At 39.0% G+C, this 26,816-nt stretch overlaps 1 protein-coding gene across 1 annotated transcript in view; it reads right to left on the bottom strand.

Annotated features, from left to right (window-relative positions):
- LOC131520887 (unconventional myosin-XVIIIa-like) overlaps positions 1–26,454 on the bottom strand; it is a 75,396-nt gene extending 48,942 nt beyond the window's left edge. Inside the window, 25 exon segments of the mRNA XM_058745408.1 lie at positions 78–315; positions 1,200–1,386; positions 1,998–2,157; positions 2,259–2,400; positions 4,618–4,704; positions 5,923–6,115; positions 6,292–6,382; positions 6,472–6,645; positions 8,454–8,465; positions 10,500–10,644; positions 10,757–10,820; positions 10,970–11,070; positions 11,404–11,546; positions 12,221–12,431; positions 13,217–13,393; positions 15,380–15,486; positions 15,938–16,025; positions 16,882–16,947; positions 17,924–18,046; positions 19,286–19,351; positions 19,610–19,702; positions 20,506–21,729; positions 23,092–23,138; positions 23,666–23,907; positions 25,655–26,454. Coding sequence (XP_058601391.1) covers positions 78–315; positions 1,200–1,386; positions 1,998–2,157; positions 2,259–2,400; positions 4,618–4,704; positions 5,923–6,115; positions 6,292–6,382; positions 6,472–6,645; positions 8,454–8,465; positions 10,500–10,644; positions 10,757–10,820; positions 10,970–11,070; positions 11,404–11,546; positions 12,221–12,431; positions 13,217–13,393; positions 15,380–15,486; positions 15,938–16,025; positions 16,882–16,947; positions 17,924–18,046; positions 19,286–19,351; positions 19,610–19,702; positions 20,506–21,729; positions 23,092–23,138; positions 23,666–23,702 — 3,976 coding nt within the window. The 5' untranslated portion in view covers positions 23,703–23,907; positions 25,655–26,454.
- Between the last annotated feature and the right edge of the window lie 362 nt (positions 26,455–26,816).

The raw sequence follows: 26,816 nt of genomic DNA, 5'->3' as shown, positions 1-26,816 counted from the left end.
AAGGTCACAGATCGATAACCAGGGTCATTCACTGTCTTTATCTTATGTTTTAAATGCCTTGCTTTTTAAAGTCTAACCTTGGCGGTAGATACGCAGGGCGTCAAGCAGTTTGGAGCCACGCAGCTGCGCCCGGAGCAAGCACACATCCAGCTGCATGAGGCCGTTGTCACAGCTTTCTCCGTGTGCATCTATCTCCCCAGAGCGAGATGAGGGTCCTCCCAACACCTTCAAATCCCCAGCTGAAGTCTCCGCTTTAGGCAGCAGACAGTGCACGAAGTGCACCCTGGACCGCCGCACTGTGTCTATCAGCGCATCCTATGGGACATAGTCACATTAAGTTTCAAGCCATTTTTCAATTATTATTAGGTTGTTTATTTCAGGCGATGTGCAAATTGTGCAAACAAATGTGTTTAAGAGCTTAAAACTAAGATTGTTGATAAAAACACAGTCTAAAACTAGAACTGCTGCGTAACACACAGCATCACAAACTCTTATTCCAGTCCACCCCTCCTTACTACTAGTGACGGCCATCTTAAATACATATTTTCCCACTCTTACTAATCACAACATACCATGTTTTTTATAAAATAAACTCTTGTTTCACAATATGATTTATACATAATGTAACAAGAATTAAGTAAATAGATGAAGTAAATAAATACAAATAAGAGGACTGATAAATCAAAACATTTGCACAAACACTTTCATAAATTAGCTAAAATGAGTGCTTCCCTCAAGTTCTCCACACCGCTTATTGCCACGCCCACTCAGCTAGATTAGGAAATATGCAATTATAACAATTCAAACAATACGAACACAGTAAAACAGTGAATGAAGACAATTTTAGGGTCTCTCCACCACACTATGTAAAATAAATATGCATTTAATTGTAGCACTTATCTTTAAATTAAATAGGACATCGGCTATCCTGCTCTAAGACATCCCATTGGCCATCAAAAAAATGGTTGACTAATTTATAAATGAGGGTAACTAGTTTATCTAGATTTTCTACTTTATATTTTAGTGGCCGTGCTCTAATTAGCATGCTGAGATTTAGCTCTTAAAAATACATCTTGAGAGCCATGCATTTTCTGTTCCAGTCAAGGAGGTCCATAATAAGGTTCCATTCCGTTGCTCTCTGTCTAGCTGTTTTGAATGCATTAGTGTATGGATGTAGTTTTCACATTTGAAGTACTTACCACTTGCAGTTTAATCTGGATGCAGAGGGACTTCTTTTTAACAGCGGCCACACCAGTGGTGAAGGTCTTTCTCATGCTCGTGGCCCTGCGCAGGGCCAACTGTGATCCGCCCTCAAGCCCAGCAATAGAGCCTGACAAAACTGTGGCTCCCCCTGAACGCCCCATAAACAAGCTGCTGATATTCTTCCTGCAGAGAGAAGGACCAGAGTACACACAAAATGAGCTGGATCATTTAACGCCTCCACAAATAAATTATGCAACATTTGAAATAAGCAAAAAATATTGCCATTATACATAATTGTATCTCAGCAGTTGCTTTTTCAGTAACAAGCAACATTAGCTTCCCAAACACTAAACATAGTAAATATTAATTTGAACAAAACAATTCAGGTAACTGCAAAAAAATACAATTAAAATAAAATCCCCATTCAATATTACTAAACAGTAATTTATTAAATTTAGTAAATTATTTTTCATTATTTAAATTATAAAAATTAAATTAAAAAAAGCATTATTAATATTGTAATAATACTAGTGTACTGTATAATACAATACAGTTTTTATATGATTATTATAACAATTATTATTATTACTATTATTATTTAAAGTACATAATATAAATCAATAAATATTACAATTTCCTGGCCGTCTTAATTTCTTCTTATAAAAAATGTAACCATAAATTAAGTGATTCTCATTGTGTTTTCGCGTTTAGTTATAAGCAACCCAAACTCACAGCACTCGCAGAGACGGAGTTCACTAAATGTTTGCACCAGCAGGCAGATATTAGGGTCTTACTTCTGAGAATCCTGCAGTAAAATGGCCGCATTCTGAGAGGCAGGATTCTGTTTGGCATGGCTCAACCAGCCGCTAGCATCATACTCCACCCAGTCAGTCCCATGGCTGTGACCCAACAGGAAGTGATGTACCTTCTCACTCTTCAGCAGCAGGGCGGGGCCTGAGGGATGCATTGAGTGCATGAGGTTGCATGACCTTTTCATACATGTGTGTTATAGTATGTGCGTGGGTGGGCATGTGGGAAGTGTATTGTGTTCTGACCTTTGCTCTCTCCATCCACATGGCTGTAATAACTGAAGAGTCTCTCCAGCAGAGTTTCCTCTGAACCCCCGGGCTGCAGAGCTTCTTCCTCCATCAGCCACAGCAGGCCCCTCGCCTCATCTGTCCTGGCCAAGGTCCGTACCTGAAACATATGGACATGCAAGAACACTGTTAGACTGAACCGTAGACAGGGGTCAGTAATATAAACTGGGGAGCTGGGGACATAACTGATTCAAATCCCAGACGAGCCCACGATTTAGGTTACAACCCCACTTTTGGGCTAGAGTGTAAATACTTTTTAATGTTTAACATAAAATACAATACAATGATGATTAGAAGATCTCAAAAGCCTGGTGTATCATGTTTGATACTCACATTTTAACATGATTTTTTAAAATAAATTATGTATCAATATAATGAAGTAAACCCAAGTCTAGTGTTCAAGTGTTCATCTTGAAATACTACTAACAAATGTAAGTTAGGTTTCTTAGGTTTACTTTCAAAAATCAGTATAAATTTCACAGCAAAGGCATACAACAGGTTTTCAAGCAAAGATCTGATCATGATAATTGCATATCAAATATTATAAAGTAGACTTTATAGAGTTCATCCACGGAATAAAGAACAGGTGAATGTGACCACACTTATGTACACGCAACATACAAACAGCATTAGCCCATTATAAAAGGACCTCTAAACCTTATGAAAGCACTTCCAACTCATCACTCTCCGCACGATTCTTCACATGAATCATCATTGCGAATAACAAAACGTTAGACCCAAAAGAATATGCTGCACTGTGGCTATAACAACTCAATCTCTCTCAAGAACTTTGTTTACTCGCAATTCAACCCCTTTTCATTCATCAAGACTATGCATTGTTTAATTTACTTTTCATTTCAAATTTCGATAATGACCTCAAACACAACATTAGTCATTACATGAAAGCAATTACTATCCTTTATAGAATAAGAGAGAGGAGGAGAAAACGAGGGGAAAAAAGATGAGCTATTAGTCTTGGGCTCCTCATTAAAGGCCTGTATTAAGTAAGAGCTCCAGGGCAGTCAGGCAGGCATTTTTAAACCTTACACTCTGGCTGTCTACTTAAGCAATTAATACCAGTAATGGCTTCTTCCTTGTTCTGCATTACCGCACTGACACTTTGCAGGCTGCTGAATAACTGCGGATGAGACCGGTGCAGAAAAGAACTTACAGCAATTATGTTGGCTTATGAATATGCTCAGAATATGTCTTTAAATATTATTTTTCACACTGATGAGACCATCGTCACTATGCCTCAGTACTATTTCCATCAGGCACAGATTGGCTAATTAACTCGTCAGGGTTGTTTTAACGAGTGCTTTCAATTACTTAATTTTTAAAGTGCTCATTTGACAATTTATGAATTTCTTTCAAAACTTCAGCAAATTGAAAAGCAGAGAAAGGCTTAAAAGATTATATGACTACACAGGCATTCGTGTTTGTATTTCTACTTCAAGTTGCAAAACCGTAATTGGTGATTGTGACCACTGGTGGCATTCAAAACACTTCATAGTGAAACTCAAAGCTTGTCAGGAATAAAAATCACACTCATCGTCTTTGCAATCAGTCAAGTATCACTAACCCATTCTAATCTAAAATCTTTTTTTAAGCCAAGGATGCCCATTTAAATCTATTAATTCAATCAAAGACACACACAAATACATACATACATACATACATACATACATATATATATATATATATATATATATATATATATATATATATATATATATATATATATATATATATATATATATATATATATGGCCTCATACATGTCTCTGATTCCAATATGCTTCAGATTTAACAGGGACTACTAAGCATGATCCCGACACATTTTGTGAGAGAGACAATGTCATCAAAAGTGCTTTCATTGACAAAGATGCTCAACGTTGTGCCTCGGGAAGAAGGAGGGCACTTCCCACTCAATGCCCACCCACACACACAGAGAAAAAGAACAGCCTCTCCGGTCTCATTAACATCCCAGAAAGCCACGTTCCTGACACGCTGCTCCTGCAACAACTGGCTAGATACGACAATATAACAACTTACCACAACAGATAACAACTTTGAGGTTGAGTTCGCGCTCAAATGACAAATTAAAGGACACAAAAGTCATTGACTAGAACTTTCAAGCAGTCAAACTGAATTTTCCCCAGAGTTGTGAGAGACGAGGGAAAACTCAGTGATTCAAGTCACTGCTGAAACTGAAAAGCACACATTCTCCAGATAAGGCCCCTTTGGGGACAGGCTGGGATGCACTACAAAAACCTGAGGAGGAAAGAAAAGATGAGGGGAGAAAAGAGTTGCTTACCAATGCTTGAGTGGAGGCTTGGTCTATAGCTGATACAGACAGTGATGTACTGGACTCTATGTCATCTAATGCAAGTTCTATGTTTTCCTAAACAGGGATAGAGGGAGTATGAGTCAGCTACGATTTCAAACTGATTTTTGGGTTAAAGGTTTCAATTTTCTAATACCATATTTTCTCTTGTTCTATGATTTTACAGCCTCGTGGCCAAACAAAAAACCATGTAAGAGGCTTAGAATCAGAATCGATCAAAACTCAAGCATGAAAATTGATCATTTCAAGACTTTTGATTAAAGGTGCTGTAAGCGATTAGTATGGAACGGCACTCAAACATCACAATGAATTTGGTGTCCTGAAATACTATGTCCTCTCTATGACAGCCCTAGGTTCTGTGAACTGCCGAAAATATATAAGCGCCGACCATTCAGATCACTTTGAGGCATTTTCTGCCTGTCAGTCATCCTACACGATCACACGGCAGCCCAGCCCGGTAGTTGAATTTGAATCATTCAAGTTAAACACAATATTGAGAAGTTGTCATTTCTTTTGTCACAATTTAATTTCTTTCGATGGAACAAGAATGCCTTTGTAGGGCGGGGATTTGGAAATGGAGGCGTGTCTAATTATGTGACTACAGGTGAGGTCACATTCACCATTGTTCGTGTGAGGGAATTTCAAAGATTTTCCCACACTAATTTCGCAATGTGCCATAATTTTTTGAATGCAAACATTAAAAATGTAAACATTAAAATCGCAATTAAATGGAAGTAGCAACTGATTTTTTACTTCTGTATTGTTATGTACACCCGCGTGTTAAAGATTATCAATAAAGAAAAAAACGTAGGGCTGGGACTTTTTCTATTCATCGGTTGTTAATTGGATTTTTGTAAAGATTGAGTTATGACACTTTGATTAAACAAAATAAACAACATTAAACGTATGAGAGTACGAAACATGAATAAATTGTTCACAATAAGCTCTATAACATGCATTTAAAAAAACAATCTATTTTTAGAATAGAATTTTCATTTCATGCCGACTTGAAGTCTGTAGGGAGTTCCATAACATTGCTTACAGCACCATTATCTCTATAACTGATCTATGATTGGTTCATGTACTTAGCCTGATTATTGATTTTGTTAACAAGGCAAGCAAGCACATTTGATTATGACAGCTTAGACAAACATGTTAATTCTGCATAATTAAATTTGAGGTTGTAATAAAATCAACATCGATTTAACTCAGCCTATAATTAATTTTTTTTAAAAAGGAATAATTTGATCGTTGTAATGGGGTGGACTGCTGCACCTCCTTGTAGCGCTCTAGCTCCTGTACAAAAGTGCGTTCGTGGAAAAGCGTTTGGAGACGTTCTTGTGTGTAGTTGTGGCACAACTCCTCAAAGGTGGCTCCACGGTCCCGCTTGGCTAGCTTTGGGTTCTGGAATCCCGGTGTGTCCACAATAAGCAGAGAGCACAGGGAATGTTGACTCGACTTCAGCGCTCTAAACCAGCACAAACATACAATAGATATATATTTAATGTATGTTAGAGTCATCAAACAATACAGGCTTTTTTCTTGTTCACAAATGAAACTGGGATGTATGGTAGGCACGTATGGTAAGCATACATTAATAAAAGGAAAATGAATGTCCTGACCATGATAGGTAACAAACATTACCGGTTAACAAGTGAGATGACTAGAGTAAAGAGTTCAGAGTAGAGTCCAGCAGCCATGGCCTCCAGACACTCCAGAGCTGTGATCTTTGGAGCTGTGAGGCAAAACATAAATTTTAATATTGCCAAAGCCAGCAAACACAATTCCTTTGTATCAGAGGTCTTGTATTATGCACGATCTTACCCGAGTTGTCTCCTGTCCCAACATCATCTGGTCCCTGGCGGAATGAGGTGGATCTCTGTAAGGTTCCTTTGGGCTGGTGTTTGAAGATAGAAGATGAGAGCTCTTCTAGGGTGCAACCCAAGAGGTAAGCCGCCTTCTGGGCCCACTCGTGACGTGCAAATTGCTTCCGGCCCGCTGTGAGATGCACAGGGACAGCATAAATACCATGTCGAATGAAGCAACACTAATGACTGTGGGGCTCTCATGGTATCTGAGAGAAGTCTTATGCAAATCCGCTGATTACATCATTTATGTACAGTCATGTTAGCTTTAGAATACAGATTTTTAGTAAAGATCCACTTTTAACCAAATACTAAAAGTTTTGATGAAGAAGAGCAGTGGTTTTCACCTGGTCGATTACAAATTAAAGTAGGCAGCAGGTCAGTTCCGGTCATGGACGATAAAATGCAGCATTATGCTCGTTTAGAATATCAGTTTTGAAGGGAGGAGAAACTCTTTGCATATATTTCGTTATTCAAAATTGTCATTCAGTCAATCACTGGTATTTTCATGCAAATCCATCTGTTACTTGGTAAAGACTTGCCAAATTAAGCAGATGCCATGGACAGGCTGTGTGACATATCCTCTTCCTCAAAAAAAAATCATGAAGAAAACTACAAAAGGTGAAAGAAAATACATCCTAAAAGAGATTAAATATGGATTCAACTGAAACAAAGATGAGTTTACTGGTTACTGGAAAAATTACAAAACAGTGTAAATATTAGTTCTGTGCAACGATTTATCGCAATTAATCGCATCCAAAATAAAAGTTTTTGTGTACATAATATGTGTGTGTGTGCTGTGTATATTTATTATGTATATATAAACACACATGAATGTATATATTTAAGAAGTGTATGTTATGTTTATATATTAAATGTATTTATTTATAATATAAATATATACATGAACACGTTTTCAAAATATATACTGTATGTGTGTGTCTTTATACATACATAATAAATATACATAGTACACACACATTATATAAACAGTAACTTTTATTGTGGATGCGATTAATCTACTAATTAACTAATGCCCAGCACTAGTAAATATATATATATATATATATATATATATATATATGTCATGTTATTAATTTTGTATATGGCTAAGCATATAAATCTCATGATTTTTAAACATAAATATCAAATAAAAACCTAATACTACTTGGTTGAATACACTTGAATATATTCGATTGCTTTATCTCAAATAAGCTATTTTGGTACCATATTGTTGATTTTCAAATGTTAATTTGGACAACCACTGTTGAAAACCACTGACTACATAAAACTCCCACTTTCAGAACTGTCAAAATTGGTCTGATAATGTCTGTGAGTTTTAATGTTTAGACATCACAGAAAATGTGTCAGCTTTTTAAAATCTTTTGAAGGTTTTCAATTGTTTCCAGCGGATATTGCTCCGACTGACCTCAGATCAAAATCACAGATTCCTATACAAGAAGAGTGACGCGCAAGCTGCAGTGAGGTTGCCGCAACCAGAAGAGGTCGCAGAGAGACACGAAAAACAACGCAGGCCTCTGGTGGAATAGATGAATGCCAAAAATAAACAAGAACTGAGAGAGAACAGGCTTTTTATTTGTGTTTGCGTCTTAACAACAGAAAAGCACTGCAGAAATGAAAAGTCTACAACATGGAGAAACATCAGAGAGTCTGAGCCTTATAAGACAACAAAGTTACGATGCTCCCCTCCCACACCCACACATATTCCCACCAAAGTTTTATCTAAGCTTCAAGACTAAGACATGGTTATAAACCTCTGAAAAAGAAGCCCAGCAGAGAAATGAAAGAAAGAAAGAAAAGAAGACAATAAGAATGCAAATGGAAATGTCTGGCAACTACGATAACAGCATAAAACCACACACACATACACAAATGAGGTGTTTGCTTGTTGTGCTGATATATAATATTCATACTCTTTACCTTCATCAGCCTCTGCTTTGTAACAGCATGCAACATGCAAGTAGAGAAGAAGAGGTTAGAACATGATAGACACTTTTCAGTATTGTACAAACAAGGAACCAAAAATGCAATCGTTAGCACACAAACTCTCGCATATACACACACACACACACACATTACTGGCTCTTCCATGCATTTTCAGTAGGCAATTCCATTGCATATTAGTTGTATGTAAATTAGTAAATGACCAGTACGTGCTTTTACCAATGGCTGGCCAATGAATGGATATAATAGCATATATCAGGACTAGTAAAACACTAAATAAATTGATTTGTTTTTTATTTTGTATATTTTTAATTGTAGAAAATTTTCTCCAAAAATATATATTTTTAAAAGTTATAATAATAGTTCATTATAAATCACAATTTTTTAAAAAGTGTATTTTCTTGAAATACCATGCAGGTTAATTTGTATTTTTTAATAAAATTGTGCAGAATAATATTTATGTTTAATAAAAGATAAATGGTTTAATACTTTTTTTATTTGGTTTAATTGCTTGTGCTTATTGGGTTTATTTAAGTTGCTTTGGACTGCTAAATTAATAAATGTAAATTATGTAAGTCTGTAGATACTTCTTGGTTAAGTACTGTACACTACCATTCATTTGGGGGTCGGTAAGGTTTATCAGTGTTTTTGAAAGAGGTTTTAATTAATGTTTACACAGTATTTTTTTAAATCAAATCTAAAAGCATAATCTCTTATGCTTACCAAGGCTGCGTTTATTTGATCAAAACGGAAATGGAAATAATTATAAATGTCTTTACTGTCACTTTAATGCATCCTTGCTAAATTAATGCATTTAAAAAATTATTACTGACCCCAAAGCTGATTGGTAGTATATATCAAAACTATTTGACACTTTTACAGGTACTTGCCTGTACTAAGAAGAACAACAACAGACTTGACCAGGGTAAATACCCAGATAAAACACAAAAAGGCAGAACATCACTGCCCCCTGCTGTACGGACAGTCAGGTACGACTGAGTGACAGGAGACAAAGACATCTTTATAAACACTGAATATACTGTCCTCAAGGTGAAATGTGTTGCTAAAAAAAAAAAAGCTTTACCAGTCATGATGTTTGAGGTCATATAATGGTAGTCTTTAGTACCAACTCAGGACACTGAAGCAGTATTAGTACCTCCTGTCAGAAATAAGGCGTTCCCACATTTGTCTGAGAGACACAGGGGAGGCATGCAGGTACAGGAAAGAGTACCAGACTAGAACGAACGGATCCACTGCAGATACGGAGCAATTCAGTGACTGCAGTGACCATATATCAGCAACAAACTAGTACACATTACATACAATTAAAACAGACAGATAGCCATGTATTCAAATCCAAGCCAAACCTTTCCCACACCTTTTATTGCTGGATGATTTTTACATTTTAATTTTCTATGATGTTATAAGATAAAAACGCACACACAATTTGAATATTCCCAGCTATTTCTGAGTTTCCCATGACTGTGGACCCTAGAGACAGCATGTAGACAGTACAGTTTGGAGTCTGGTGATTAAAAGGTTCATTAATACATCATCCTGTGGCTGCATGAGGGGGAAGTGATATCACAGACTGTGAATGCTGAGCCATCCATCCCCATTAGAGCTAAAGAAACACGCATATCTCTAAACTCCTCAACAACAAACTGTTCCCTGAGCTGCTTGTCTCTCCTCTGTTTGAGCTCAGTAAGCAGACAGTAAGTCAGCCTTAATTAATAAAGTCTGTTTCTGTGCTTGTTAGGCGTTTTAAGCATTTTATCTCATTAAGGCTTTTTTGTTTGGAGCTCTCCAGTTTTGATGTGTAAAGAGAAAGCTGTCGAATGCTTTTGTGAGCTAAATTAGCAGTGTGGGGCTTAAAGGGGAAGAATTGGAATCAAAGCAAGATATTAAACTTTCTAAATACGTTCTGCTAAGGGTTTATTCTGGGGTTATTGGTGACTTGGGTTTGATTGAAAGTAAATCCATGACACACCACACTGTCTCACTGGGTTAGCCTTGCATTACCTTTCGTGGCCCCTGCAGCTCCAAGGTGGTATATGGCTCCAAGGATGAGCCACAGAGCTTTCTGTTCATCAGAAGAGATGCCCAGCACCTTCATAGCTGCCTGCAGTTTAGTGAACTGTTGTGATGCCTTTTGCTTGTCCTCAGACTGTGTATACACACACAAAAAAGAATATTAGACGAGAATTAAAATTAAATTTGCTGCATGCATCATTCACTAAAATTTTTCTGATGGCAAATTCTATCCATTCAAAACTAACCTTAGTTTGAGGCACAATCCCAAAAGCACTGTTCTCTGCAAAGTGGTTAAAATGCAACTCCGTTCTGCAAAAAAAATTTAAATACAGTTATTTAATTAATTATAGAGTTATTTTACAGATTTCTTCAATAGTGCAAGCTTTCTGAGAGCAGAGAAGTTGGGGTCAAACAAAATAACTGAAAAATTCACATGCATACAATTATTGTGAGATTACCTAAGTGTGCTGTCTGCTCCAGCCATCATGTAATAAAAAACATTAAAAGTGGACTCAGTCTCTGGTCGTTTCACCACTCTCAGCTTCTCCAGCAGCATGGTCTACATATAAAAGAAAGACAAAACATTACAAACGAACAGAATGAACAAATGTTTATAAAATTACAATAAGGTAATTATATCCTTTGCCCATTTTAAAAGCGTAATTTTTAAGGTACCGTACTATAAAATGATTAAATTATTAAAACTATTAAGCTAACATTTTTATTATACATTATTACTACTTATTGATTTAAATATTATTTTATTAAAAGGGCATTAAAGGTAGCAGGCTGGGTGGATAGATGAAGGATTGCCATTTAACTATAAATCACAAAATTAGTACAGTGTGCATTTTATATAATTTAGACATGGCCCAGTATTATATCGACAAACCTGGATGGAGGCTGAGGCCACCTGACCAGCCTGGTCAAAATCCAGCGAGACGATCTGGGAGAAGCGGCTTGCATTATTGTTCATGGAGGTGGCACTGTTTCCAAAGGCCTCTAGGATTGTGTAGACCGCTTGCCATTTCTCAGCTGGAGGAGACACGCATTAATATTTAACTAAAGAACTCACTCTTTAACACTGACCGCACTAGAAGACAGGATCCTGCATACAGAGTCGAGCATACGGAGATAACATCAAGGCCTCTTTAATGGTATAGTTAATGAGCACTGTAGTCTTCATTAGGTCATTATTGACCAAGCAGGGGTTGAGCAGGCCTTGATGACGGCTAATTATCAGAGTGCTTTAGTGGGCATCATTAGCACAGCCCTCATCTGTCACCCTCTTCCCAGCGCTCGCACTCTCTCCACGCTGTACAAGCCCATTTCCAGTGACCGCATGACACCCGTCCATTCACCCTTTACCACAGGCTGTTCAAGCTTTTCAAGCACATGGTGAGATACTATGCAGCTAAAAATGGGAATGCATAATGACCATATTATATTGGCCAATAGTAGCTTGGTTACAAAAAAACAAAAAGAATCATTTTTTCATTAAATTCGAATGTTTTTACACCGTATTGCACTTTTGCAAATGTATGAAAATTTCAGATTGGAAGTTAAGTTAAGTTAAGATCAAAGACATTTTTGCAAGTACTGATTTCAAATATTTTAAGCAATCACCATTTGCCAAAATTTTGGTGCATCACTACAATCCCATTTAAAAATGCTACTAGATTAGTATAGTATGGCTTCTGTTTCTGTACCAGTAAAGATCTTTCCAGTGCTGCCGGCGATGGACACCAGGTACTGGACTAAATGCTGGCAGTTTGTGGTCTTGCCACTGCCGCTCTTTCCCAGCAGCACGATGGACTGGTCCTGTCGTGTTGTCAAAAGGTTTCGGTAGGCGGATTGGGCCACTGCATATATATGAGGAGCTGTGTCTTCTCGTCGACAGCCTTTGAACATGTGCATCACCTGAAACAACAGAGAAAAAAAAACAATAAACTTCTAACACACTGATAAACACGTTAATTTTTTTTATGCCTCTTGCCCAAGAAAACAAAAGTCTGTGGACAAACTTAATGAAGATCATTGTTGGAAAAACAAAAGCAAGGAGCTTACAGGCCAAACTAATAATCTTAATGTATTACACCGTTTTTTATTTTCAGTACAACAGAAAAGTCAATAATGGAAACCTTAAAGTCTCAAATGTAAACCCATAAACATTAATTTTCCAAAGAAGGGAAAATCAATAGCTGTTAATTTGAAAACAAAGTTGGCGTAAACCATCTTTCCAGCACAAGTGCAATAACATTTTCACATATATCATAGTTTCAGCTTTAGATTGCATAAAACTCTCATCACGGCACATAATCAGCTTGATCCATAATGTAAAATCACTTAATTAGGACCAATGACCGAAAGAAATTCTCTTCTGGATTCTAAATACATTTTATGGGTAGTAATTTATCTTTCATGAAAACCAATAAAGCTCATTAGCGGCTTTCAGTTGCCCATTTCCTATTGCGTTTAACTGATGAAGGGACAGTTGTTGAAAATATAGTACCCATAATACACTGCATTGCTGCCACAGTGAGTAACTCCATCTATAAATCGCACACTGTCAGAGTATAACATGCATTTCAGTTTATGTGAGTATTTGTTGCCTGCTGTTTAATGAATATTGTGTATTTGGATACTATATATTAAAGAAGTAGCATATTTGGATGCAAGGAGTGTGAAAGAAAACAGTCTCTCACCTTCTCCGAGTACATGGAGGGGGCACTGGTAGGGTTGATGATCACCATGTTGGGCCCTGCGTATGTGTGGATGAGATTTCCTCCATAGCGCTGGCGCAAGGAATGCATGACACTGGACTCATTCAGGTAGAGCAGAGCTGCCAAGTCCTCACAGCGGTCAAATGACGGCGGGTTTGCCTGGATTGAAGGATTTCAAATATTAAAGGTCAAAAAATGCAATAAATCTGACTAGTGATTAATGGAAAGAGTTGAAAAAAACCATAATATGACAAAAAATAGAGTATGGGGTTTTAAATTAATGTGATTTAGCCATAACAGCCTCAAGACTTCATGCCAAGTCTTTAATGCAATTTAAAACTTGTCAAGCTCAACTCTGGATCCAGCTTAGCAATTCCCTCATTGAACAGATGGTTTCAAAACTTGATTTGAGGTCAGCCTTAACATTATGGAAATCATCAGCTCAGAGCTGCCCTTCACAGGGAGGTACGACTGTGCCAGGCAGGAAGTGAGCTGATAATATTGCCCAGCATATGCCTCATCAAGGCCTTATAGTGCAAACTCTGAAAATTCTATTAGAGACTATTACACTTCTCAGTGTGTCTATATTAGTCAATCTGTCTGTTTTAAAAATTAGGCCAAATCCCACCTGTTTCTCTGTGACCCATATCCTGGAATCATTTTCTCCCACCCTGTGCACGTTACCCAGGGCCCACCTGTGCCTGTCTAACCCTCACTTGGCTCTGGATTCAGGCCAGATAGCAGAAGAGTTCTGCAAATAACCCTGTGCATGAACCCTGCAGACCTGAAGAATCATTAAAATACACACAGCTGTTCTGCTGTTGATTCCACAGCACTACAGTGAAAGGAATCATTGTTTTCTGTTGTGATTGTGCAACCTGAACTGAATATGATGAAATGAGATTAGATGGGATAGTGTTCTGCATTTTAGGCTGCACTCAAAAACCAGTACAGCACAACTAGCGTAAACCTCATCATGAACAAAATGACTCTTATGGGATGTTTCTTCTAATGTATCACACAAAAGCGCTCACAAGCGTGTCTAGTTTAAATCAGTCTGACAAATCATTCACTAAATCTCTGCAGTTAGAATCTTTAACAGACTGAATCGAGTCATTTTCGGCTCTAAATGAAGCATGAACTGTTTGTATACTTAAGGGAATAGTTCACCCAAAAATGAAAATTCTTTCAATAATTACTTACTCTCATGTCGTTCCAAACCCGTAAGACCTTTGTTCATCTTAGGAACACAAATTAAGATGTTTTTGATGAAATTCGAGAGCTTTCTGACCTTGCAATGCAGACAATGTAGCAATGCAACTGAAACGTTCAAGACCGGAAAGGTAGCAAGGACATTGTTAAAATAGTCCATGTGACATCAGTGTTTCAACCTTAAATTTATGAAGCTACGAGAATAGTTTTTTTGTACAAAAAACAAAAATAACTCTTCATTCAACAATTTCTTCTCTTCCGTGTTTTGTTGAAATTATGGTTGAACCACTGTCACATGGACTATTTTAACAATGTCCTTAATACCTTTCTGGGTCTTGAACATGGTAGTGGTGCTGCTGTCTATGCAGGGTCAGAAAGCTCATGGATTTCATCGAAAATCTCTTAATTTGTGTTCCAAATATGAATGAAGATCTTACAGGTTTGGAAAGACATTAGGGTGAGTAATTAATGACAGAATTTTCATTTTTGGGTGAACTATCCCTTTAAGGTTTGCGAGACTAGTCATTATTAAACGGTTGTTCATATAGCAACATGTTAAATGTATAATTAAAGCCACATTAATATGGAAAGCCAATTCTGGTTCTATCCTTTGCCTGTTAATTGGATTTTGAGATTTGGGTGTTGCACTAAAATATGGAGGCACATGAACACAAGATTACAGGGGCAAGCTTTAAGAGGACTAAATGAATGGAGAAGTCCTGCATGTCACCAGAGACAAGTCACCAGAAGGTTCAGTTATATCAGTGATTAATCATTCTGAGGTCAAAAACTTTCTAAAAATTAAACATACATGGATTGTTCAAAATATTATCTGTAACGGGCATCTAGAAAATAGAATCTTTCATTTTGACTATGAACAAAATCTCTTATTTGTGCATACTGAAGCGCACATAATCAGCCTGGACAACTGACCTTCTCTATGTCATCCTCGTCCACGTCCAGTACTGTCCCATCATGCTCCAGTTTGATTTTCACTTTCCCCTCTGGTAGACTGCCAGCCTCTGTCTTCACCACAGTGGCTGTAAAGAACACCAGAGAACACTGTGAATATTTTTATTTCTGATTGCACACAACATCATTCCGGAAACAAAATTAAAACAGACGTCTAAAATTCTAGTGCCATTAAAGCGCTCCTTACTGTAATAGTAATGAAACCCGTATTAAGTTACAAATGGCATAAAATCAAAATCGACCCCATTTCCTTTCTTAATAAATGTCCCTGGTGTAATTGTGTGCGAAACATCGGTGCACAATATTCTAAGGGAGAAAATGTTTCCATAGTCTTTCATTAAAATGCAATAACGTTCTCCACCTCTGAAATGACTTTCTCTTCCAATCTAGCTCAATATTCTATTTTCACATAGGAATGTGTCAAATTATGGAAGTTAAATTAGAAAAAAAATGCCATTTCCTGTTGTCTTCAATTTAAAATAATACTCTGAGTTCGTTTTGCATGGCTTTCGTACTAACCCAGAGAGAATCCATCCTTGTGGACCAGCCACACTTTCTCCGAACCGTACCATGCTTGCTCTGCAGCTATCTGCTCCTCTGTTTTCACCTGTGAAGGACAGAAACATCAGTCAAACTCATTATTTATGGCTTTACACAGGCCTTTCGAAAAGGAACATCACTGATACGCTTCAAATGCACTCCATGCATTTGTCCACACTAACGGAGAAAGACTGTTATCATTTAATGACACAAAAATGGTTTTACCCTGATCTGAGACCTCTGCTGACAGAATAAGAATTAGAGTACAAAGAGGTCTCAGATCAGTCCAAAATAAATAAATAACAGTTTCCCAATGTCTACATTGGGAAATGAGCTTAAAATGCTGTGGGCTGTCATGCAAGATGGGAAGAGTTTAAAGGCAGGTGTAGATGAAGCCAACTCGGGCGTCAAATGATGGACGGGGTCAGATTACAAGCCCGATGTTCTGGTTGTCTGGGCATGTCTGATTCCACTGCACTCATGCTTGACCTACACACACTGGTCTGAACATGAACTCTACCGCTGTGAAGGGCTGACAGTGAGAGATAGTATATCAGTGATCCATTGATTGTGTTCCAGTTCACAAGCTTCTCTCCTCTGGTGTTTGGTTAGTATACCATGTTATTATTGTAGATAAACCGGCACACTCTACAAGTACAGTGGCACATGTGAAGGAAGGGTAGAAAACACTACAGGCACAGTTAATAACAATCCAATGTTAATTAAATGTTAGATGAACCCAGATTGTCTGTTTTGCTATCTCTGAGTGTCTCTCTCAATCACGGCTCTACGGCTGTAGTGTTGCCAATGAAATGGGATGGGTGCGAACACAACACTCCACAACACAAGGGCAAGTTTGACACGACAGGTCAAGGGTGGGATAATGCAGGTGAACTACGGTACACACAAAGCAGAAAGCAGACCTTAGGATGGGCGGCAGCAGCATGGTCTGCCTTTAGGATTGCCACGGGATCCTCCTCCACCTGTCCCTGTGAGACGGCAGGTCGGCATGAGGGGGCAAGAGCAGCGTTAGACATCATAACATGTTATAATGTGCATCTCTCAAACACAGTCATTCATCAGTTTAATAGCCTGCCTCAGCTCCACACAGAGAGCATCTAAAGCATCCTGTGAATAAAAAGGGTTATTGATCATGTGATATATCAGCGTAAGGCACTATGGTCACCCTTAGGAAATAAACCTTTAGCAGGAAGAATCTCGTGAAACCTGTCAAGAGCAGGTCATATTTAGTAAAGGTTATATTTAATTTTTTTTTTAAAAAAAGACAAATTATATACTTATATTATATTCATAGATGCATGTAATATATTTTTTTATTTCCTTGGTCAAACATGGCAGATATTTTTCCCATGTTTTTACAGCTACATTTTTGTTAAAATTCCACATGGTGTATGTGACTATTTTAAATTAAAGATATAAACATATCTGAACATAACATGATTTATGCTAACAATAGCATGGTTAACTCAGAAAGGTGATACAAGGATATATAAAAGACACTATGTTGGTTGTATGAGGTAATGCATAAATGAGGTAATGTACAGAGCTTGAGGCATGAGGAGACAACAGGGATATTCATAAATCAAAGTCTTTATGAAATTGGAGAGCGTATCCACTGCTATTTACTTATAAGCTGATCAGTGGGGCAGCAGAAGCAAATTCATTCTCACACTGAAGGTTTCATGCAGTTACATCTAACCCTGAGTTACCATGCACCGCATCAACACTGGTTTAAAATCATCTCTCATACACAATAAACAAGCAGGCAATCCTTCTATCAAAGATATGATATATGAACAAATCAAGTTCAGTTAGCTAAACCGACAACATATTTGTCTTAATAAAAATATAAGCATCTATTTTATGTTGATAACACAAGCACAAAAGCATATGTAGCGATGTATGAGGGTGGGGGTGGGTTAGAAAGAGGAACAGAGAGCTTACACTCCAACAGGCCACACGAGCGCACACTCCGGCCAAGCCATGGAGGGGCGCAGTGGGGGATGAGCCGTCCCCAGAGGGGCCCTGTACCTGAGACGACGCAGAGGCACTGGCCACAGGTTCCAGCTAGACCAGCCAGCCAAACAAAACAAATCACAGCCACAGAGACAGCGGTGGATGAGAGAGAGAGATAGAGATGAGACATGTATCCACAGATGAAAGGACAGCAGGCACATGGAGGTGAGAGGTGAACCAATGAAAAACTGTTTGCTAGATAAAGTTGTACTGCAGCACATAGCAAAAGTTGAAGGTGCATGAGATGGTGATATAGCAAGGACAAAAATGGACTATAAAAACAGACACATAGGGTTTAAGAGACTTATAGAAAAACAACAACAATGACATGTTTTGATGCATGGCAGCTGGTTATAAGCTGGTCCTCGTTATGAGGTCCTGGTCCAGGAGCTAGCTGCTTAGGACCAGCTCAGGACCAGCTGCCATGCTTCAAAACATAGCATATGCTGTTTTTTCAACAGGGTAGACATCAGAGCAGAAGCTTGAGCTATTTCAAAGAGGGGAAAACACCTATTTGTTGGTCTTGTAGCAGAGCAGCCCATTATACAGAATACAATGCAAGCAAAAAAAAAAACAACAGTACTGTAAATTGGCATTATCATTGTTGCCAAGCTAACAATATACTACACTAACAAACAAGCATAGCATAAATAAAAAGTTTGGTAAAATAAGATTATCACATTTTTATGAGAAAAAAATTCTGAATGTTTTTCAGTATTATTAGGTATAATCAGAGTTTCTCTCAAACTGGCTGCCATTTTGAAACTTTTCCCCCTCTGTTTTGTTTAAAAGGGATCTGAAAACATTGAGGGAAAACAAATCAATAAGTCATTTTAGGTTTATTTTTTGTCTTCGGCTAGCTTGTTTAAAACTTTGCCTAAAGCTATTTTTGAGAGATTTCTGGAACTGCCATCAAGGGGGCTAGGTAGGCAGGTTCGCTAGAGTTTGGAATAAAGCCATAAATTACTTATGAAGAGACTGAGTTCATCACCATTAGATATGAAGGCACTATGTAGTCACTCTGTTCACATTAATGTCCTTAAAATCCCTTGTCCTCATTAACAATGTAGTGTATTAAACTATTTCCCCATGAGTATTCAGTCAGCGTAAGTGCTGTCAAGCTTTAAAGTGGCTTATTTTTAGGTCTACAGCCAGTGCAGTCAGACTCAGAGCCATGTGAAACAATCAGGATAAAGCACATTTTAGCATCAGAGAGAGAAAGAGTGAGTGAGTCAGATGAGGAAGCAGAAATAAAAGACAAGAGGAAGAGGAGGAATGGACAGGCATTACAGGTGCAGCGAAGATCCTCTCCAGCCGTCTCTGTGCTTCTTCTGTGGGACTCAGTGGCGGACTCTCCTATAGGTCAGACCACCAAGAAGAGGTGAGTCTAACTCAGACTATGCACATAGCTTTATTATTAAGTAATGTTATGTAGTAGCCAATATCAATTTATTCAAAAGAATAAATTGCAAAAGCTCTACACAGAACTTGACTTAAAGCAACATTACAAGTGTGTATGTTAGCCATGCTACATTCCCTTCCTGCAGAGCTGAGCAGGCATATCATCTAATTGCTGCAGAGTGTGATCTTAATAAAACACACACAAACACACACCTTTTTGGACAAGATTGGTAGAGAGGGTTTAGAAATGCTCCCAGGAGAAGGTCTCCCTGCTTGACTTGGTGGCATACGTACGCCCGTCTTCACCTTCAAATAGTATGTCCAAACCACACACAAAGTCACAAAAGTATTGTTTAAGGAACTGAAGTTACCATGCAACCAATTACAAATTAGTTTCTTCTGATCTGAAATACTAGAACCAAACCACTCAAATCAAGCATCCAGCATTCACTACACCAGCGTTTCCCAATTCGACGAATATTCATCGCGCCCCCCTCTCTGCATCGGCGAGGACTGGGATTGGGAAACGCTGCACTTCACTATGCTTTTTGCGACACAGAACCAGTATCCAATCCATAAAATCTACCGTCCATGATCTTACAAAAGTGTCCACACAGATGTATGTTGCTCCTAATCAAAACCAGTAAATGGCTCTGTGGGTCTCTGAGGTGGCTTATTTTACTAACGGTCTTCAACTCCACCATTAATTTGTAAGATCTGCACACTAAAGTTGGTTTTCCAGCAGCAACATTCAGGAACCACAAGTCGTGGGCTGATCTGGGCTGTGTTTCCCAAAAGCATCATAAGCTTAAGTTGATCGCAGCTCCATTGGTCTACGATGTACTGTAATCACAGCCCTGTTAAATACAAAGAGACTAGAAAGGCAACTCAGAGACAGAGTTAGAAGCCTAAGAGAAGGGTGCTGTCAAACAACCAAAAGCCCAATTCATCAACACTTCCAAGAGCTACAAATCACTACATGCTACAAACAGACTATAAAGTGGATAATCTTAGTACTAGTGGTACACGCCATTCACATTAGTGCACTCCTCACAAAGTTAAGTGAAGTACAGCAATCCATGCAGCCAAGTAATCAGTGTGATCAATACCTCTGGTTTCTTCATAGGCATCAGTTTATTGGTGGGAATGAACCCTGATGGAGGGGCAAATGGATCTGTTTTGGGGGCTGGGGGGTTAAGGGTGTTGGATTTACCAGGAGCGGTTGGAGCAGAGGAAGCAGTTGCTTTAGGAACAGCAGGTGTAGAACTGGGGATAACAGGCAATGTTTTGGGATCTGGAATAGGAGCTGAAGGTGAAGAAACAATAGGAGCTTTTGGAACAAATCCAGCAGGAGTCACAGGAGAAGGTTTTGGAGCAGGAATAAAGCCTGCTGGAGGGGAAAGAGCAGATGGTTTTGAGGTGGGGACAAATCCTAAGGGTTTCGGTGTAGGAACAAATCCAGATGGGGGAGAGAGTGGGTTGGGTTTTGGGATGAATCCTGCTGGTGGTGAAGCAGGAGACTTAGGAGTCGTCAAGGTAGCAGCAGATGCTGAAGTCTGTGGCTCTTGTTTTGGAGTGTTGGAGGCCTCTACTTTCGGCACAGTTTTATCTTGTGCTGGTCCAGAAAATTCCTTCTCTTGATATTTCTCTACAGGTTTCACATCCTCTTTTTCAGGAGGCTCATCCTTGCGGATACGTGGACGATGTTCCCTGGCCCTGCCTCGTGTCATCAAACTAGCCAGTCCAGCAGAGATATCATCTCTTTCCTCCTTCTTTATGGAATCATGTTTGAAGGAGAACACGGGCATCTTTACAACTTTTGGAACAGATGCTGGTTCAGGTTTCGGTGGTTCTAAAGCTGGTTTAGGTGGTTCTGGAGACATGGCTGCAGGGGTTGTTGCTGTGTCTTCTTCAGCAGGAACTACCCTCCTAATCACTCTGCGCACCACCTTTACCACCTTCTTATGGGTGCCACCCTGCAAGTCCTCTGTGAGCTCTGGTTGACTAGCACTAGCAGTAGTCTTAACACTGCCATTGAGGGTGCCATTCATTTTCCTTTCTCCATTCTGAAAAAGTTCAGGACTCAGGGGAGCTTGGGGAGGCTCAGGGCTTTTGAAGCGCTCCGGCATCTTGGGCACTTCAGAGAACTTTCTGGTTGCCATTTTGTCTCTGTTGGGTGAGGGGCTTTTGACTCGCCTGAATTGAGGTTGGGACTGGATCTCTGTGGGTGTGTCCCGAACAGGCTGAGGACTTTTAGCACGCAGCAGGCCTCTGCCAGGCTCCAGGCTGGGCACCGACTGGGAGCGGCTACTCAGGCTGCCATCGCTGTCAGACTACTCACCCAGCAGGTACGGTAGATGTAGAAAAGTTAGTGAGGAAAGATCATTGAAAAGAACTTTAAATTACACAATTATACATCTTAAAACATTGCTGTTTTCAATTATTTCCTCAACCAGCACATCATGCAATGCTGTTTTCTTTATGTTGGTTCCTATGCACATATTCCTGCTTCATTTACTGTTCTACGACCGGCCACTCAGTAAAAATATCTCCGAACTTTTTTTAGGAAATGAAACCTATTCACATGGCGGCCTTTCAAATGCTGTAAATATTGTACCTTCTCACTAAAAGACAAAGAAAAACAAAACCATTTGGCTAACAAACACAAACTAGGTGAAAGGGAAGTAGATTAGAATACTGGTTTCTGTTGACATATTATACAGAATTTGTATGCATGAGGGAAGAGAGATAGCAGAGGAGGTGAACTGTTGCATAAATACACTTCAGTGACTTTTGCACTTAAAATTTCTGCATGGAGCACCTCTCCAAGCATGCATTTGTACACTCAGACTGAAAGTTCACCCCGTCTTGCTCCCTACCACGCTGTCTCTTCACTCCTACACACATATCCAGCAGATTCTGTCAGTGGCTTATGAGATGTTGAGATACCGTATGTCTATTTGTCAACAGGTTTTGCACATAGCTCACTAATGCCCAAGTTTTTTCAACTCAAAATAAACACCCTGCTTTTTATCGAAATCTTGCCTCTTTAAATTGTAACAAATGCCTATTATTAAAAGAGAACGCAAATTATAGATTCAGGCTGTTGTCCAAAACAATATCCACTCTAACACTTGAAATCTTGCTGAGATGGCGAGTAAGAACTTTGATTAAGGTGCTTTACTGATATGTTTATTTAGGCTCTTGATTTAACCACCAACCTCCCGCTCAGACAAAGCACAGCTGGTGGTGTGCAACAGCTGCACGTCATTCAACAGAACAAAGAATCGAACAAACTGTCTCCGTCTTCAAGCCAAGATAACGCCATTTAGAGGCAAATTACCATGTAGCAGGTGTAAAAGTGAGAAATCAATGGTCCATGTGTGTTAAATAAAAGATGTTTTTTATAAATCTACCAGGAAATAATTGGCTATTCTTAAATACTCATTCTCAAAGTGGTATACTGTTGAAGCAGCCACTGAAACGAGCTTCCTTTGACAACAATACTGCATCCTGTGTCAAAACAAGTGAACTTGGAGCTAACATCATATTATTCTGCAAATAATAACTGAAAATATCTAATTAGATACGTGTAACTAAGGACAAATGGACAGAGTGCTTTTCAATTTGCAATTCCTCTCTTCTCTGAGCAGTAATACTTCATTTGTTAGCATGCAGAATATCTGGGCACTTACATTGTTATTTGAACTCTTGGGGATTGGCTTGTTCTCTTCTTTGATCTATATAAAGGTCCATGTAAAAGGTCATTAGCATTTGATTTAGGACAATAAGTCTATGCTGAGGTTATTATGCAGCTGTATCCCACACATTTCATGCAGGGCATTTTTAAAGACAACGTTGCGCAGAAAAATATACAATTTTGAAACCTAATAAGGCACCAATTTACAGTGCCATTTCTAATTATACATTATAAGCAGTAGCATCAGTTTACGGCTGGGTTCAAGCCAGTGGCAGCTTTTCAAAATGTAATCAAAAAAGCTATGGCAGAAAGCTGGCAAACTACACTCTCCCATGACATTGAATCACACTGGTCATATTCACACAGTGATTTGTGTTTTCCATCTGGCCAGAACAGACAAACATGCCCTAACCAGAGGCTGTTAGCAGCTGTGCGTTCATGAACCGTGCACACGGCATTGCTACAGATAGGTGTAAAAGTGAAAGCATTGATGCATTTTCATGCACACCACCTAGCTGATGTCACACAGTGCAGAAAGATGAGAATGGAGAATGGAACATAACTTTCCTTTTGCTCCCAGAAGGAAAAGCGTGATGAGAATGCCATGCTGGCAACGCTGCTGTCATGGGCTGGGCCGGGTAAGGGTTTGAAGAGGGAGGGAGGGCAGGATGAAAAGATGAGTGACAGATGAAGGGACCAGCAGACAAGAGGCTGGCACAATGGATGCTGGTCTCCACAGTTATGTTATGTGAGGTCACAAACTTCAGGTAAATAAGACCCACAATGCTGGAAAGAAGAGAGGTTCTTGGCTCTGTTGGGTAGAAAGAAATGATTAAACAGTGGGATTTGCTCAAAGTTGCATATTAAGGGAATTTATTTCATCAAGACTTTAAAAAGGACCCAAAAATCAAGCAAATTCTGAACTTGCTGACATACTCTATATTAGAACAAGAGACATATTACAGACGTATGGGGGTCAAAAGGGCTCATTGTACAGCTGCAGTCTGATTTCTATATAACTGAAGTCTTTTGAATTTAAATATTCATAATTATTAATCTAAAATACATTAAAACACAAAACAATATTGTGAGTCTAGTGCCCTCCTAAAGGAACATTACACCCAATATTAAAGATCCTTAAAGGTCTGGTCACTTTCATTTTTAAAACACTTACTTTTGTGTTCCACAAGTTGGAACGACATGAGTGAAAATGTCCTTTAGAAAAGGACAACTGCCAGAGAGCTTTTGTTAGTAAACACAAAGTAGTTTCACCTCATTATCACGCCACTACATCAGCTGCGTGAATTATTCTGGGATCCCCCACTAGACCTGTTTGGTGTGGCTGCCATCCTCTCCTTTAACCCTGTATCTAGATCCCCACCCTGAACTCCCCTGAAGCCCCTCACGCCACCACTGACCCTTCACCAGGCCTTCCAGCCAACAGACACACTGCAGCTATATAAAGTTACCCATGGTGTGCTTATCTGTTAACAGAGCTCTGTCATACTGACAGCACAGACTTTTTATAAGAGCTACCACATGGGCATTAAGCAGCCCACATCACTAACAAAACCAGTAACAAACAGATAACTTGTTAACAAAAAAGGAACATAAAAATATGTGTGATTAATATTGTTAATAGGATAAAGCATATTTTATATATATATATATATATATATATATATATATATATATATATGTCCATGTATAACAAGGCTACACAACATACAGTATACAAGCAGTCAAAACATAATAAAATTTAACAGCTTTAATTGAGGACACAATTATACAGTAGCCAATTTAGTTTATACAGTAGGCATTTATGGAGGTTAAATGCAATTCAACCACTAAAATTACACTTATTTCTTGAACTGAATTGTAGTTCAACTGAGAAATAAAAGAAACGTATACCGAAAGTCAGCAACAGCAATTCAGCTCAACAAAAGAGACAAATGAACAGCTGAAAGTTTATAGCCACATCAATAAAAGCTTCAGCAGACAGACTGTGAAGCATATGATCCAATGACTGTATACACAAAATAACCCCCTGACTTCATCTATCAAACACTCGACACTCACTGAACAGAAAAAGAGTTCAAAAGCATTCGAAAATAGCCACAAAAGTCCAAAATGAGGCCCATTTGAAACATTCATCTCAAGAGTAAAATAAACAAGACACCTGAAATGGCACTACCTTTTTCCACAAGAGCAAACCAACTCAAACAAAAGCTTCCATTGAGCATGATGGCCTTCAGCACTTAACCTCAGAAATGCCAATCCAGTCTCAAAATACCATATTACACAGCACAATCCACAATCCAAACACTACAGAATGAGAAAACCCTTCATTTAATTCACCTTTTCAAGTGAAACTGCAAAACTAATTGACTAGATTTATCATTAGCACTGGTTGGCCCGGTCATTGCTCCCAGTGTGCCATCACATTCAAGCCTAAAAATAGGTGACAGAGCCGGCCTGAGTCCAGACTGCAGCAGTACATCAAGCCCACAGAGTCCTCCACAGATCTAGATCAACATACCTAACGTCTGCCACCTTACCTGTGATCTTTTGCGGCAGCTCCAAACACTGAACGTCGCTCCCTACGAAGGTCAGAGTGCAGGTGAGTGCCAACCAAAGTGGTGAGACGAGTGTATGTGTGTGTTCGAGACAGAGAGACAGTCCTGAGAACCAGAAGACCCACGTCACACTAACCAGCAGCCCTAGTTCTGAGAGGTGCAAAGTGATAGGCTATTCCTGACTCTGCTCTGTCAGAGGAGGAGGAGGGAGACAGCTGCCGTGGTAGAGGGTCGGGAAGCGACTAAAAATAAAACCCCAAGTACCACCGCTGCAACACTACTGCTTTCTCCCCACCCCCAAAAATGTAGGCCAGGCGATGGACAGATCCACAGTTGCTTCTCCTGCTCAGCTGCTCCAGAGAAAACGTTGGTCCAGTACAGACGTGCACATGTGAGGGTGACTGCTGGTTTCAAAGAATAGTACGAAGCTCTCAAACTTTGAACGACGGTGCAAACTTTGTTGTTGGGGGACGTGGAGCGGGCATCAAGGCGATGAGCGCTGGATAAGCGTTTTTCTCTGCTCGGTGAGATACAGAGGTGTAGGGTGGAGAGGGGAAATAGAGGAGAAAACCAGAAGCGCTGAGAGAGAAGGTTGAGGAAATGACGCAAGGCCTTGGCACTTCCTACACAGAGTGAATTCAAAAGAGCAGAGCACAGTGGAAATAATAGCTGGCGTGGCTCACACCTAATGAACACTTATATCAGTGTGAGAGCTGAGCACTAAAGCCTTACTCTGGCTTTTTTTTCTGTGGAAACAAAAAGGTGGATTTTTGAAGAATATCTTCCAATGTTTTACATATAAAGACAGTGAACGGAGACAAAGGCTGTCAAACTCCAAAATGACCAAAAAGCAGTCCAAGAGACTTACAAGTTTGGGGGGGTAGCAAGAATGAATTCAATTGGAGTGTGACACTACAAACTTTTACATTGTTACCAAAAAATATATTTTAAATAAATGCTAAACTTTGGCATAAAAAAACAAGGCATAATGGCTTCCACAAAATATTAAGCGGTACAACTGTTCTGAACACTGATAATAATAAAAATGTAAATCAGCGTATGATTTCTGAAGGATCATGTGACACTGATTGGCTGTTGAAAATTCAGCTTTGCCATCACAGGAATAAACTACATTTTAAAATAT

This window comes from Onychostoma macrolepis, chromosome 15 (genome assembly GCF_012432095.1).
Source record: "Onychostoma macrolepis isolate SWU-2019 chromosome 15, ASM1243209v1, whole genome shotgun sequence".
Taxonomy (NCBI): Eukaryota; Metazoa; Chordata; class Actinopteri; order Cypriniformes; family Cyprinidae; genus Onychostoma; species Onychostoma macrolepis.
This window is presented reverse-complemented; position numbering and strand designations above follow the sequence as displayed.